General features: G+C 36.8%; 1 protein-coding gene across 1 annotated transcript in view; it reads right to left on the bottom strand.

Moving 5' to 3' along the window:
* Window positions 1-14,418, bottom strand: part of LRP1B (LDL receptor related protein 1B) — a 637,314-nt gene that overhangs the window by 167,783 nt on the left and 455,113 nt on the right. Inside the window, exons 25-30 of the mRNA XM_030454074.1 lie at window positions 11,758-11,955; window positions 10,142-10,346; window positions 8,440-8,604; window positions 7,344-7,588; window positions 1,898-2,029; window positions 475-702 (exon numbers count right to left, since the gene is read on the bottom strand). Of these exons, the coding sequence (XP_030309934.1) occupies window positions 475-702; window positions 1,898-2,029; window positions 7,344-7,588; window positions 8,440-8,604; window positions 10,142-10,346; window positions 11,758-11,955 (1,173 nt within the window). The remainder of the gene's footprint in view (window positions 1-474; window positions 703-1,897; window positions 2,030-7,343; window positions 7,589-8,439; window positions 8,605-10,141; window positions 10,347-11,757; window positions 11,956-14,418) is intronic.

The raw sequence follows: 14,418 nt of genomic DNA, 5'->3' as shown, positions 1-14,418 counted from the left end.
AACTGAATTTTAGTGTTCTAGGAAACTGAAACAGCAATGACAGGACAAATGTATTCAGGATTCTAAGACAGAGAATCAAAAGACTCATCTTGGCCATGGTATCATCCAAGTGCTGCAAGCAGCCTGATGGCAATCAGTTGGAATACAAGTGCTTGAGAGAGTCCAGCTCAGAGCCTCCCAGATGGTGCAGGGAGTGGACAACCTCCCTTTTCAGGTAATGCTGAGTGATCTGGGTCTCTTCAGCTTGGAGAAGAGGAGGGGAGAGCTAATTAATATTTATAAATATGTAAAGGGAGAGTGGCTAGGAGGACAGATCCAGGATCTTTTCAGTTATGTCCAACGACAGGACATGGGGCAATATCTAATATATATGAAAGGTACACTTAAGAAAAACTATCAGACTCCTGCTTTTGCATGCTTCTAACACACATTTACCTACAATTAATTATTTTATTTCAATACTATGTTATTTACCTCTTGAAATAATGGTTTCTAAGCCAGTCCCATTAATGAAGGCACGCTTGATAGTCTGTGTTTTCACATCAGTCCAGTACAAACGTTCCTCCACAGCATCAAAATCTATGACTGTCACATCATCAATGTCAGGAACTGTGAAAGCTGTGATGAAGTTGAAGTATGGGTTTTCTATGTCCACCCCTCTTATTTCTGAATGCCTTGCATAAAGAAGAAATTTCTTCCTTTCTGTCAAAAAAAAATATATATATATATATAAAAATCATTCCTCATTCTCTTCACAACACTGGCAAGAGAAGCCAAAGTCATTTGAGATTTCTTTACAAATGTGTAATTAAAGGTTACATGAAATTATTTAAAAATCTCCAGAAAACCTGCTGTCAAGTGACACTTGAGAAATAAAGTATGCTACAGAGGAAAAACCTAATATTTTTAAACACTAGACAAGAAGTTACACCACCACTAAATCAGTATGGTCTTGTGGAAATCTAAAGAAAAAAAGTTATATGATATTTAAAATTTTTACACTGCTTATTCTAATTAAAACCAAAAAATTACTGTTTCATTTGCACATTGAAGCAGATACTAACATTTGGTTCCTCAGGGGAACACTGTAATAGGGAAGCTTTGAAAACAAGAAAATTCAGGAGTTTCACGGTGTACTTGTAAAAGGCAAAAAGGTAGAAGGAAAAGAACACATTGATTCTTTTAATTTAGATAACCACTAATGAAGAAGGCTGATACACTAAATGCAAAACAGAACTCAGTTTTTTAAATTAATAATTCTAAAGTCTATATTAGTGGAGTCTGTGAATGAACAGCCTAGGATACTTTTTTTCCCTGCAATATCCTTGATAAGACAAAATAACATTTTTTTCTATTTCCTAAACACTATTAACACTGAAAAGCTTGCACAGTACAAGGTTCTACAGGTAACAGACCCAACTGTTTGACATATTGAGGGCTTTTTTAGCTTAAAAGTGTTTATTTTAACTTTTTATAACACTTCCTTGCAAGTCTGCATGTCTAATATTTGCCCTTCATTTTAGTTACTTAATCCCTGAAAATGAAACTAAGACAACTTCAGAAGAACAGGTTGAGATTTAAGCTATTAAGTATCTTTCTGTTACTCTGCTTACCTGGCTCATCATTTCCTGATGACACCCCACATTATAAATCTCCCTGTGGTAAGTGTTATTAACATATCATACACATAAGCAACAGAAAAAAAAAAAATGGTTGTGCTAATAAATATGTAAACTCCACACAGTTCATATTAGAATAAGTTAGCAACTCCCCTAAAGTAGATGTCCCTTTAAAATATATCATTAAAAAGCACTGTAAGGTTGTTTTGAAGCCTACATATTCTAGTTTGTAGAGTTTAAAATTCTAAAATAAATACACTTTGGGAGAAAAAACTTACCATAACAGGTTTTTTTGTCTAAGGACAGTTTCATCAGGTGTGGACAGGCACAAGCAGCACTTCTGTTGTGATTGATCAGACACATGTGAGAACATGGACCTCTGCCCTCATTAGCAGCACAGGGATTGGATGCTAAAATTAAATAATGAAATAGACAAAATATAAAAAACCTTTGGGAATTAAGGTTTGTCAAACCAGCATAGGCTACACTGGTAAGAAAGTGGTGAAAATTCAAGCTGAGACAAACCCAGAGTCATTGATTTAGTGCACTGGTACTCTAATTACTTTTTCTAGGCTAATATTCAACTCTTATCCATGAATGTATTTTTTTATTATTTTTGCTTTGTTTTGCTTTTTGTTACTACAGCCACAAAATTAATCATTGTAACTTCATGAAGCCATTAGATAAAATTTTCCCAGTGAGATACTAAATTTGCAGTCTTTCATAACTTTCTACAATTTATAACATTAAAATCTGAAGTATTGTACATTCCTGTCCATTTAGGACATGGCATTAAAAAAGTTAACATGATTATTTTCTTCTGTAAAGACTCAAAGCTCAGATTATGTGGTGAATTATGGCCAATGCAATGTGGTCTCTCAGTATGATCTACCCACTCAAATATTATTTGGAAATAAGGAAAATCTCACATCCCTACATATATTAGGGAACATAAAATTGGTGGAAAAAGAAGTTTTATAAAGCAGATGTAATGGTTTCCACAAGCATGCAGAAGTGGAAAAGTAAACAGCTATGGTTTAAAAATTACTTATGCCAGCACATACATAAATATTCCTTTCATATTCACACTGCTTCCACTGAAGAACATTTAAGCCCATTCTTTACTCTCATAAAAACTCATTCTCTTGAAGGCAAATAACTATTTGGCTCTCTGATTTCCTTATGCTGGTTCTAACACCTCCTTCTATTCCTATTATGAATAACCACATAACCCTTCCTTATTCACCTTCTCCATGTCATTTATGATTTCACAGACTGCCATCATACAGAAGCCTGTCCAGAATCTCTGTTTCAAGCAGCAGCAGCAGCTTACCTCTGCTCACAGAAAAACCTTCAAGCTTTCCTGGTATCTTTTACATCATCTGAATATAGGATTCAAGAGATGGGGATGCTGTAGGTTTATACAGCATCACTATCTGTGATTCCTTTATTCCTTTCCTAATCATTTCCACCCATCAATTTGCCTTTCGATCATGGCAACACACAGAGTTGGCATTTTCCCCAGCTGCCCAGACTTTTGCATTATTTGATTTCCACTGCTTATTATTTGTCAATCTACCTCTCTTACAGTTCTGTGCACATATATATATATATATGTGTGTGTCACTGTCATCATATCTTTTCTTGACTGCTCTCTAAAACACTATTTAAACAAAATGTTTATTTTTCTTGACCAGTTACCCTTAAAAAAACCCTCAGAAATTCTATCACCAGCTGACAAATGAAGAGTTACTCTGACATGCTCTGAATACACATTCACTGTGGACCAACTTACCATCCATATCAACTCCAGATTGAACCTCTCTTTAATTGGCATCATATTTAAGCTAGGCAAAATTTCAATCTTATACTTTAATGGTGCAAGACATGATTAAATTCTGCCTACATCTTCAAATATATGCACTACAGTTGCATCAAAAGGATACTTCTAAGTTGCTGACAACCTATTCCTACACATATATAAAACCTGTTATAGATCTAATCCTCTCTGTCAATACTTTCTGTACCATTGCTTTTTATAAGGCTGTATCCAGTCAATTTAAAATCTTGACACTACCTGATCATATCTATTTTAGCATTAGTCTTTAGAATTTGCAAGCTCAGACTGATTAGAGAGTGCTTTAGTTCTAAAATAAATATATATTTTCTATATTCACTATTTCTACCTCAGTCACTTTAAGAATTACTTAGTATACCATCTAACAAAAATTTACATATTCACCAGGAAACAAAACAAAAATATTTTTAGCTCAAAGTTGGCACAGTTCTTCATGATGCTCTGTTATATATGGTACAAGAGCTCTATGGTAATTCTGAAATTGTTAATGAATCTCTCTGTTTCCCAGCCCCCTGGGTGAACAGTTTGAGATGAAAGGGTACTGCAAAAAAACAGAGAGAAATGTAATTAATGGGCTTAGTCCAAAACTAAGAAGGGACTGCCTGTAATTACTTAAGAAACTACAATGACATACTAGGCAGATAAAGACAAATGTAGAAGAGTAACAAATGTTGTAATGCTGGGGTTTTAGGATGTGGAAAGGTCAAAGGCAACAGCGTTTCAGGAACAAATGCTACACTTCCAAAAACCCCAGAAATTTACTACTGAATTTAGTAACAACAGCAAAAAAACCCCAAAACAAAACAGAACAAAAAAACAGTGACAAAAGATTAAATTTAACCCAAGCAGGAAAAACTGCACAAGAATTACTTGATAGTCAGTGATATGAAACACCTGGTAAAATTCAACACATGCATAGAAATATGCAAGAAAAAAAAAAAAAAAATCTGGTTCCATACATGAGGACTAGCACTGAAATAGCATCCATACCTAAGAGAGCCTGTTCTGAAGAAACAGGTTATATTTATACTTATGTATGTCCTGTACTTCTCTTAGAACAAGAACTAGAACACACTGAGCAGAATTACCAAGTATTAGGGTCAAAGCAAGCCCAAGGTGTCCTTTCACACAGCACCAGATTCATACACCCCCAAAAGTTGCAGATATCAAGAATTAGTGTAACTTCAAAGGTCAACTAGAAATACTCATCTGAGAAAAATCAGTCAAATGCTTTGAAGGACAAAAATACCATTTTAGGTTCAAAAATCACTGAGTTACAGGTTCCTGGAAGCTGACAGGCTCTCCAGAAGCGTGGCTGTTATCATCCCTCAAGTCCTGTGTTTGCTGTATTAATGGCATTCCTGACACACAGCTTTGAATTTGTGAAGATGAAAAGGTCTCAAACTTATGTTCCTGAGATGTGACATCATTCTGCATTAGATCAGATCCACAGTCCCCTGTGGTTTACTAACAGATGAACCTACCAACCATAAATATCCTGCCATAACTTCACTACCTTAAATTAGCATCTGTCCTAGATTAACTGGGGAAAAAAAAAAACAGTTGCTTTAGGCTACAGGAATTTATTTACCTCTGCTCTACTTTATTTCAATCAAAATAAATTGCATGAAATATTTAAAAGCTAATAACCTTTCACCCACACAGATGTCCCAGAGGGATACAGAGATGAGACTACAAAATGTTTGTCCTTCAGTGCTGCAAATACACTGACAATTTGCAGTGTAAATCTAGTGTTAGTTTAATCTTGGGATTCTAAACTCTATCTTGCTCCATTTATTACAAAATTGCCACAAATTCAAAAGAAGAATTAAAAAGCAATCACATAGTATCACCATTTTTGTCTAGCTCCAGTAAAGCCAGATGCTGGAGAGGTGTAGAAAGAAAGTGCTCCCACTGAAAGGGAATGATTTAGACCATCAAAGAAGGGAAATCATAAAATCAGAATCTGGTGTCTTCTGCACCATAAAATAAAAGCTCCAGTTACACAATTTGATATATGAATTTCTTGGTTCTGGCAAGTAAATAATGAAAACTCTTCTACAGCTTGTATCTTGCCTCAGGGCCAAGGTATCTGTGCCTAGGGAATGCTGACTGATGTCTCCCTGGGCTAAGGTCTCTCTAAAGACATTGTCTGGCCCAAGTCCAAACAGAAAATATTTGTAGGTTTGTTGTTTTTTTTTTTCTGACAGCAAGAAATGGCTAACAGGAACTCTGCTGCTACTGTGAAAACACTAAATAAAGAACACAGTTCCTCAGATTCCAAAGTTCAGGCAGGAAGTGACAATAAGAAACAGCAAAACCCATTACTTAAAAGAGAAAAGAAATATGAGGGAAGGCAGCAGCAGGGAGTGCTACTGACAGGTAAGTATCAGGATGAAATCCCAGCAAATATATAGTCCCTCTATAATTCAGATAGATTTAATTGTTTGTTATTAGCTACATGTGCTTAGGTACAGTTCATATAACCTGGTAATTTAGAGTGGAAAATAATTTTACAGCAGTTAAATAGAATCACTGTATTTGTAATCCTCATAATCCTCAGAGAAATAATAAATAAAGTTATATTTTAGAAACCAATGTGCAACTAATGGGCTACTCTGTGATCACTTTCTTGGTCCTTATGAACCTTCACACAGGATCACTGAGGTCAACAACTTTAATTTCTTCACTAAATATTTACCAGCTGAATGAGAGGTTCAATATTCAGTGATAAAATAATTTGAAGCTTCAGACAAAATTATAGAGGAATCATTAGTCTTTGTGAAACATGCTGTAAATCTGCCAAAACAAGCTCAGTTTTAGCAGGTTGCTGCATTTGAAATAGAATATTTCAATATATCAGATGATAACTGACTAGATTTTATCTGTTTTCAAGGTTAGTAGAGTTTTATCTCAAGTTACAGTATCTGAAGATACACAACTATTATAGCACTAATGACAAAGCCTGTGCAGTGTTCTGCTATAAACAAATAAGACACTATTAAAAACTGGTATAAAACTGAAATTAAAATACACATCACTGAAGAGGCAAGCTTTAATACTAATGAAAAAGGGAAGTTACAAAATAAAGTGTCAAGAAATAATTAGTCAGTTTTGATTGTTACTGAAATAAAAAGAAGTCTGATGATTCCTGAAGTCTCTAACTCCAAACCCATGGCTCCAGCAGCCAAGTTCATTCTCCCATGAAAGATTTACTCTGTTAATTTAAAACTGAAAATGTTATTTTAAGATGAAAGCTGTTAAGTATATAAGATACACTTTGGAAAAGCATCAGTTTATGGACAACATCCAATTGAGGATATTTAGCTGCTGCAGTGGTGGAATCTTAATTATGCAGTCCTAAGAGTGAAGATGTCTGAGAAGCAAATAGAGACAGACAGATTAATTTGTAAATTAAGGCAAATTACAGCACAAAGTGAATATTTACAACTAACAATTGTATAGGCAGTTTATTTCACAGAGAAGTTCATCTTCCCCTGGAGAGGAGTAAGAGAGACACAGCTAACATGGTTGTCTTTACTTCTGTCAGACTGGATACTCTGATTAAAAACAAGGAAGTTGGAAGCCTTTTAAATAAATGTGGTTTTGCACTATACTTGTGCCATATTTACTTATTTTATTTCAGACCAAGAGAAAGGGTCCAAACGGGCAACATTCACAGGCACAGATTGATCAAGTTTCCTGGTTTGAATAAAGATTCTATTACCACCCAATGAACACCACTGCTAAATACACCATTTAATTAAGAATTGTCAGCTCAAGGCAAATTCCTATAGAGATGTTGGTACAAAAAAAGAATACATAGCTCCACTCACTGGAATATTAATTAATTTTTCCACAGTTACCTTGTGGCTGACGACTTGGATGATAGATCTGAAGATCAAATGGCTGAGCACTTGTTTTTTGTATCACACTGACATTATGGCCAGTCCATTTATTGGCTTTTGCAAGTGTATTGGTCCTCCAGTCTGTCCAATATACTTCACTCCCATATAAAGAAACAGCAAAAGGGTGTGAAAGGTATTCATGGCCCCTGATAATCTCTATCATGCCAGTTCCATCATATAATGCAGAATAAATGGCATCCGATCTAGAAGATAACCCCAAAGTTATGGGTACATAAAAATAACAATCACACAATTGTAACAACATTGCTGGGAAGTGTATAAAAACCTGTCTCTTCCATAATGAAAAGACCAAGAGTGCATTCATTAACTTCAGAAATTATTTAGTACACATTAATTTAAGTAGGGATTTGGAAGGCTGGTTTGCTTGTATTCTGTTTTTAAATTTAATATATGTAATATACATAAATGTATATAAAAATACATAAATATAAAATTATAAATATAAATAAAAATATATAAAATATATAAAATGAAAATGTATTTATAAAAATATAAATATTTTCCTGTTTCAAATATGACTCCATGATCTGAAAGTACAGCAGGAAAATCAGTTTCCATTTAGATGAACTTATGGGAAAAAAATAGAGAAATAGCTCAGGTCTTCCAAATATACCAGGGAGGACCAATGGCCAACTTCTGTCTAAGGCAGTGGGAGCTGGGAGCCCTGCATGATACCACAGCAGGACAGAGGCTTCAATGTCCAGGGCCAGTGTCCCCAAGAGAGGTGAACAAGGCAGGAGGGTGGGTTTGGGACTCAACCAAATCACCAGAAACGTTTGTAGTGATAAGGTCTGAGCAGGAAGCCACCCTGTGGGTTGGCATCTGGACCAAGTCCCCATCACTTGCTGGGCAGTTCTGTAGCTAATGGGACAGGGACCATGAACTGGGACTGCAGTGACAGGGGCAGAACTGGGCAAAGAGACACCTGAACACAAGATTCTTTATGCACATAATGGATAGAACTGTATTCCATCTATATTTCTGCATGGAATCATAAAGATTCATGAGCCAGTAATAAAAATAATGCCTTTACCTGGCATCTGTCCATACTATTCTTTTTTCAAAGTGATCCACTGTAAGGCCATTCGGCCAGGCTCCAGTGTCCATATCTTTATAGATGATCTTTCTTTCTGCACCACTCATGGAAGCAGATTCAATGCGAGGAAAATTGGCATCCCAGTCTGTCCAAAATAAAATGCTGGTGAGAGGAAAAGGGGGAAAAAAAAAAAAGAAAAAACAACAAACAGATATAAGAAAATATTAAAGCACACAGAATCATTTAAAATGGTTCCATAACACAATAGTTGGGAAAATGTTCAAATAATCACATGTCATAAAAGAAAGGAATAAACAAAGATTAATTTTGGCAACTATAGAAATTCCTTCAAGTGAGAAGGGGACATGGAGATAATTTTTCATTATGAGAGTTAGAGCAATCATGAAACTCAAGAAGTTTTTCAAAAACTAGAAGGCTTATAGCATTCCCTTTTTCATGTCCATTAATAAAAATAAAAGCTTGTCTTGTCTGCCTTCTATAATTAGAAAGCCTGCTCATTAAGAACATATAATGAGAACTTTGGAAGCACCAATGAGGAAAACTGGGAGGGCAGAAAGGGAGCAAAGGTGATTTGGGGTAGCAGTTATTAAGGAACATGATAAACTAGAAGCCTTTCTAAGAATACTCAAAAATACTGCTCTGACTCCCCCAAATCATAGTTATCTGCATTTCAATACAGAGTCAGAACCTTCACCTTGCTCAACAGGGAGTTAAGAATTCCAGGAACAGTTTTGCTTCCATTACTTTAGTCAATAGATTTAAATTTTAATTAAAACGTGAAAAAATTAGCAGATTTTCTTTTAAAGGAAACAAAAATACCCCAAGCGATGTTTAAATGTTAGTGTTGTTTGTTTTCTTTTACAGTGAAAATTTATAAATGGAATAGGAAAATAAATTTATGTTTGATGATTGCTAAAATTACACTTCATGGCAAAGCAGTTTTTGTGCCTGCATGTCTCCAAAATTTGGTGATATTTTGATTTAAAGATACTTTTATTAAAACACCTGATTTCATCAGTTTTAATTAGTATTTTGTTTAAAGTTATGGAAGTATTCTAATATTTATTAGAAAACGTTAATTATGGCATGCATTAGATAATATGCATTTTTGTGGTAGAAAACTGGATTTACTACACTCAGTTGTTTACAATTAATGTTATTCCAGTTTATAGAAAAACCCTTACGAATAGGTAAAAAAAACCTGACAAAACTTGGTAAGCATTAGCTCTATTTAAAATATGGATAATCAAACAAAAAAGGTGGAATTCAGACCCCTCAGTGTTTAGTCTTCCAGTAGCATCTAAGCTATACTTGCTTAGGACCACCAAAAAAAAAAAAATCAAGAGAGATGAATCACCTGGACAATAATTACATCCGTCCAGAAGTCAGACCAAAGGCTCCAGTCACTACTATTCACAGTAAAAAATAAATGAAACTATCACATAGCAAGGGACATAATTTGCCAATAAATAAACCCCTGTAACTCCCAAGTTACCTTCTCTTAACCCTGTTCACTGGGGCAAACCACACTAATAATGGACTTCACTCAAAATAGACTTTCAAGAACTATTACATAGAAGTTAAGAACAGTAAATCACAGGAAATCAAGCAATGACACATTTAATCATCTACCTTTAAAATATTTTGTAATGTGAAAAAGTAATCTTTTTATAATTACCCATATCTGGGATCCAAAGCAATAGCCCTTGGATGTTCCATAGCTCCTGCTATTAAGGTTGTTCTCAAAGTGCCATCTAGTTTGGCCACTTCAATTTGGTCCAAATTGCTGTCGATCCAGTAAATGTTGCCAGCAATCCAATCTACAGTGAGACCTTCTGGGGTGGCCAGGCCATGTTGTACTACTACCTCAATGGCACTAACACCTTATAAAAAAAAACAAAACAAGGAGGGGTTTGGAGTGTGTGAGGTTGGAGGAGAGAAAAAAAAAAAAATATAGTCTGATATAGAGAACATAGACATAAAATTCTACTTTAATCTCTTGGAGTGAGTTCTTGATTAATCTGATGGAGGATAAAACTTTGCTTTATGTGACATTTCTCCATTAGTTACTGACAATCTGAAACTCTCAATAAAGGTCAAAGTTCCCACGCAGAGTAAAACAGGAGCTGTGGATGTGCTACTAGGGACCTTTTTGCCAGGGACATGTTCATACTTCACCTTGCAGGGTTAGACATACATGCAGTTCTTTTTTCAGTTTTTTCTTAATGAGAAAAAGAAGAAACTGAAAAACTGCAATGAAGACAGAAACAGGAGGGAGAATTTTGTTTGGACTATAAATTTTGAAAAGGTCTTCAATAAAAAGCCTTTCCTTGCTCCTTTGAATCCACATGTACAATGCTCTGTCACTGGCTACAAACAGCTCTTCCCTACCAAATATTTTCCCTGGAGGGTCACAAAATTTTCAGACAAACAGCAACTACAGAAGCACTGTGAGCCTTCAGAACTTCCAGGAAAGCACAGGGATTTTTGTAGCTGCAAATGCATTCTTGACAGATGCAAGACTGAAGGGGGAAATTTTGAGTTTTTAAGACAGCACAGAAGTCATTGGGGTTCTGGTACTACCTTACTGGTTTCATACAAACACCACAACAGTTACTGAAAATTAACAACTCTTTGGCTGTCTCTACACACTTAGCAATATAGAATATTTCTTTCCTGCCCTGGATCTGTGGATTTTGTGGTTGCACAAATGCAACCTACTAAGAGTAAGAAAAAAACCTCAGAAAAAAGAAATGTGTCAGAAAACAAATGCACAAATTATGTGAACTCTAACAAAAGCAAGTTAAATATCCTTTTGCCTGTTAGCTCATGCAGGAATGAAAGCACCTGAATATATACTTCAACAAAACATTCTGCAGTTAAAGGCTGTAATTATAACAATTACTATCATCAGCATCAGGGAAGAGAACAAGCCTTTCAAAAAGCTATAAAATTATGAAGCAAAATCTTTCCTTTAGTGAGAGCAGATAATTTATCAGATGTCTGATAAATTCTTATACTTTTGTAATAATGTGAAGGTAAATTACAAATGAAAAAAATCAATATTTCATTCATTGGTCCAGGAAGAAATACCAGCCCTTTGATTTGCCATTTTTTCCCCCTGCAGCCTACTGCAAAGAGGAACTTTCATAACAAAATGTATTTTTCTAGCTTACATCAAGTACAATATAGTTATAAAGCTTTGCAAAGGCAGAACACCATCACAATTTCTGTTTCTGTCAATGGTAGCTCAGTTAATACTTATTGCCAAGAAACTAAACATTAAATTCATACCTCCAGTATCAGAGAGTTTGCCTCTGTAAATTTTGTCCTCTACCACATCTGTCCAGTAGAGTAAACTCTGACTGAAATGAAAATCAAGTGCTATTGTATTTCTTAACCCAGGAACTAAGAGGCTGTAGTCACGTTTATGAAGATCAATTTTTCGGATCTCATGTCGAATAGAAAAAATTATGAAAGCCTCAAATGGATCTGAAAGCAGAAGATTGTATTATTATGACAAGTTTAATGAGAACCACAGGGTAAACCACAGAGTAAACAATTCATTTTCTGATAAGGAGTTTTTGAAATACGTTTTTAGTCCCACAAACTTCTCACTCTTCCCTTCTATCATTATCTTTGATCACTTAATAAGGATATTAAACATTAAATTAGGGAGTATTAAACTACCATGATTTCTAGCTCTACCACAGAACGGCTTTAGAAAAAGTTTGTTATCCAAATTAAGATTTGTTTTCTCAAAAGCTTCAGAAAACATTACACCATTAAATTACACATTGTTCCAAATGGTAATTAGTGGAAAAAAGTTACAAAAATACATCTAATGCACCTTTAAAAAAAGAAATATTTCTAGTACCTTTCATTTTCAGCTGATTTTCTTAAAAAAACAGAACACACCCCAAACTATGAAGCAAGGATGCAAGCATTTTATGTGCTTATTGATACACCTGCATCACAGCTAAAGTATCTGTGCCTTTGAGTTATATAAAATATATATACATATATAAAAAAAGTATCTGTGAATGCTGTCTGCATAGGTCACTCATAATAGAATTTTAAAAAAATTTATTACAATTCTTACTTATTTTAGACTAGAAAAAGTTTTTTAAATAAGTAGCTGTGTTAATAAAATAAAAATACAAAAAATGCATTCTGTAAATTGTTGAATTTCCTCTATATTCATTTTAGTAATCTTTTTTACAACAATCCTTTTCTGTGGGAAAGTAGCTTTTTTCACCTCCCTTTTTTTTCTTTCCCCTTAGTTCTTTCTCCAAGAGTTGTTTGTTAGGTAGTTTGTTTGGGGTTTTTTGTTTGGTTTTGTCCATGCAGTTAAACCTCCATTTGTACAAAAAATAGATGACTGGAAGCTCATGCCAATATTGTAAAATATTCATAGAAAAAGTTGCACAATTTATCACCAAAAAGAAAGCCTTTTGCACCTCTTTGCAACAAGTTTGATTTCATAGAATCATAGAATTGGCTGGGTTGGAAGGGACCTCAGAGATCATCAACTCCAACCCTTGATCCACTACTGCTGCAGTTCCCAGCCCATGGCACTGAGTGCCACATCCAGTCTCTTTTTAAATATCTCCAGGGATGGAGAATCCACTACTTCCCTGGGCAGCCCATTCCAATGCCTGATCACCCTCTCTGTAAAGAAATTCTTTCTAATCTCCAACCTAAACCTCCCCTGGCACAACTTGAGACCCTGCCCTCTTGTCTTGCTGAGAGTTGCCTGGGAAAAGAGCCCAACCCCCCCCGGCTCCAACCTCCTTTCAGGGAGTTGTAGAGAGTGATGAGGTCTCCCCTGAGCCTCCTCTTCTCCAGCCTGAACACCCCCAGCTCCCTCAGCCCTTCCTCACAGGACTTGTGCTGGATCCCTTCACCAGCCTGGTTGCCTCCTTTGGACCTGCTCCAGCACCTCAATCTCCTTCCTGAACTGAGGGGCCCAGAAATGGACACAGGACTCGAGCTGTGGCCTCACCAGGGCTGAGCACAGGGGCAGAATCCCTTCCCTGGACCTGCTGGCCACGCTGTTCCTGATTCAGGCCAGGATGCCATTGGCCCTCTTGGGCACACTGCTGGCTCATGTTCAGCTTCCTGTCAGTCCAGACTCCCAGGTCCCTTTCTGTCTGGCTGCTCTCAGCCACTCTGTCCCCAGCCTGTAGCGCTGCTTGGGGTTGTTGTGGCCAAAGTGCAGGACCCGGCACTTGGCCTTGTTGAACCTCATCCCGTTGGAATCTCCAGTCTGTCCAGGTCCCTCTGCAGAGCCCTCCTGCCTTCCAGCTGATCCACACTCCCCCCCAGCTTAGTGTCATCTGCAAACTTGCTGATGATGGACTCAATCCCCTCATCTAAATCATCAATAAAGATACTGAACAGAATTGGGCCCAACACTGATCCCTGAGGGACACCACAGCCGCCATTTTGATGCAGCCCCGTTCAGCACCACTCTCTGGGCCCGGCCCTCCAGCCAGTTCCTAACCCAGCACAGGGTGCTCCTGTCCAAGCTGTGGGCTGACAGCTTTTTCAGGAGAATGCTGTGGGAGATGGTGTCAAAGGCTTTGCTGAAATCCAGGTAGACCACATCCACAGCCTTCCCCTCATCCACCATGAGGGTCACCTGATCATAAAAGGAGCTCAGGTTGGTCAGACAGGACCTGCCCTTCCTAAACCCGTGCTGGCTGGGTCTGATCCCTTGCCCATCCTGCAGGTGCTGTGTGATTGCACTGAGGATGATCTGTTCCATGACCCTGCCAGGCACTGAGGTCAGGCTGACGGGCCTGTAGTTTCCTGGGTCCTCTTTCCGGCCCTTTTTGTGGATTGGCGTGACATTCGCCAACTTCCAATCATCTGGGATGCCCCCAGTGAGCCAGGACTGTTGGTAGATGATAGCGAGAGGCTTGGCGAGCTCTTCTGCCAGCTCCCTCACCA

This window comes from Calypte anna, chromosome 7 (assembly GCF_003957555.1).
Source record: "Calypte anna isolate BGI_N300 chromosome 7, bCalAnn1_v1.p, whole genome shotgun sequence".
Taxonomy (NCBI): Eukaryota; Metazoa; Chordata; class Aves; order Apodiformes; family Trochilidae; genus Calypte; species Calypte anna.
Note: the sequence above shows the minus strand (reverse complement) of the source record. Positions and strands in the feature narration are given on the sequence as shown.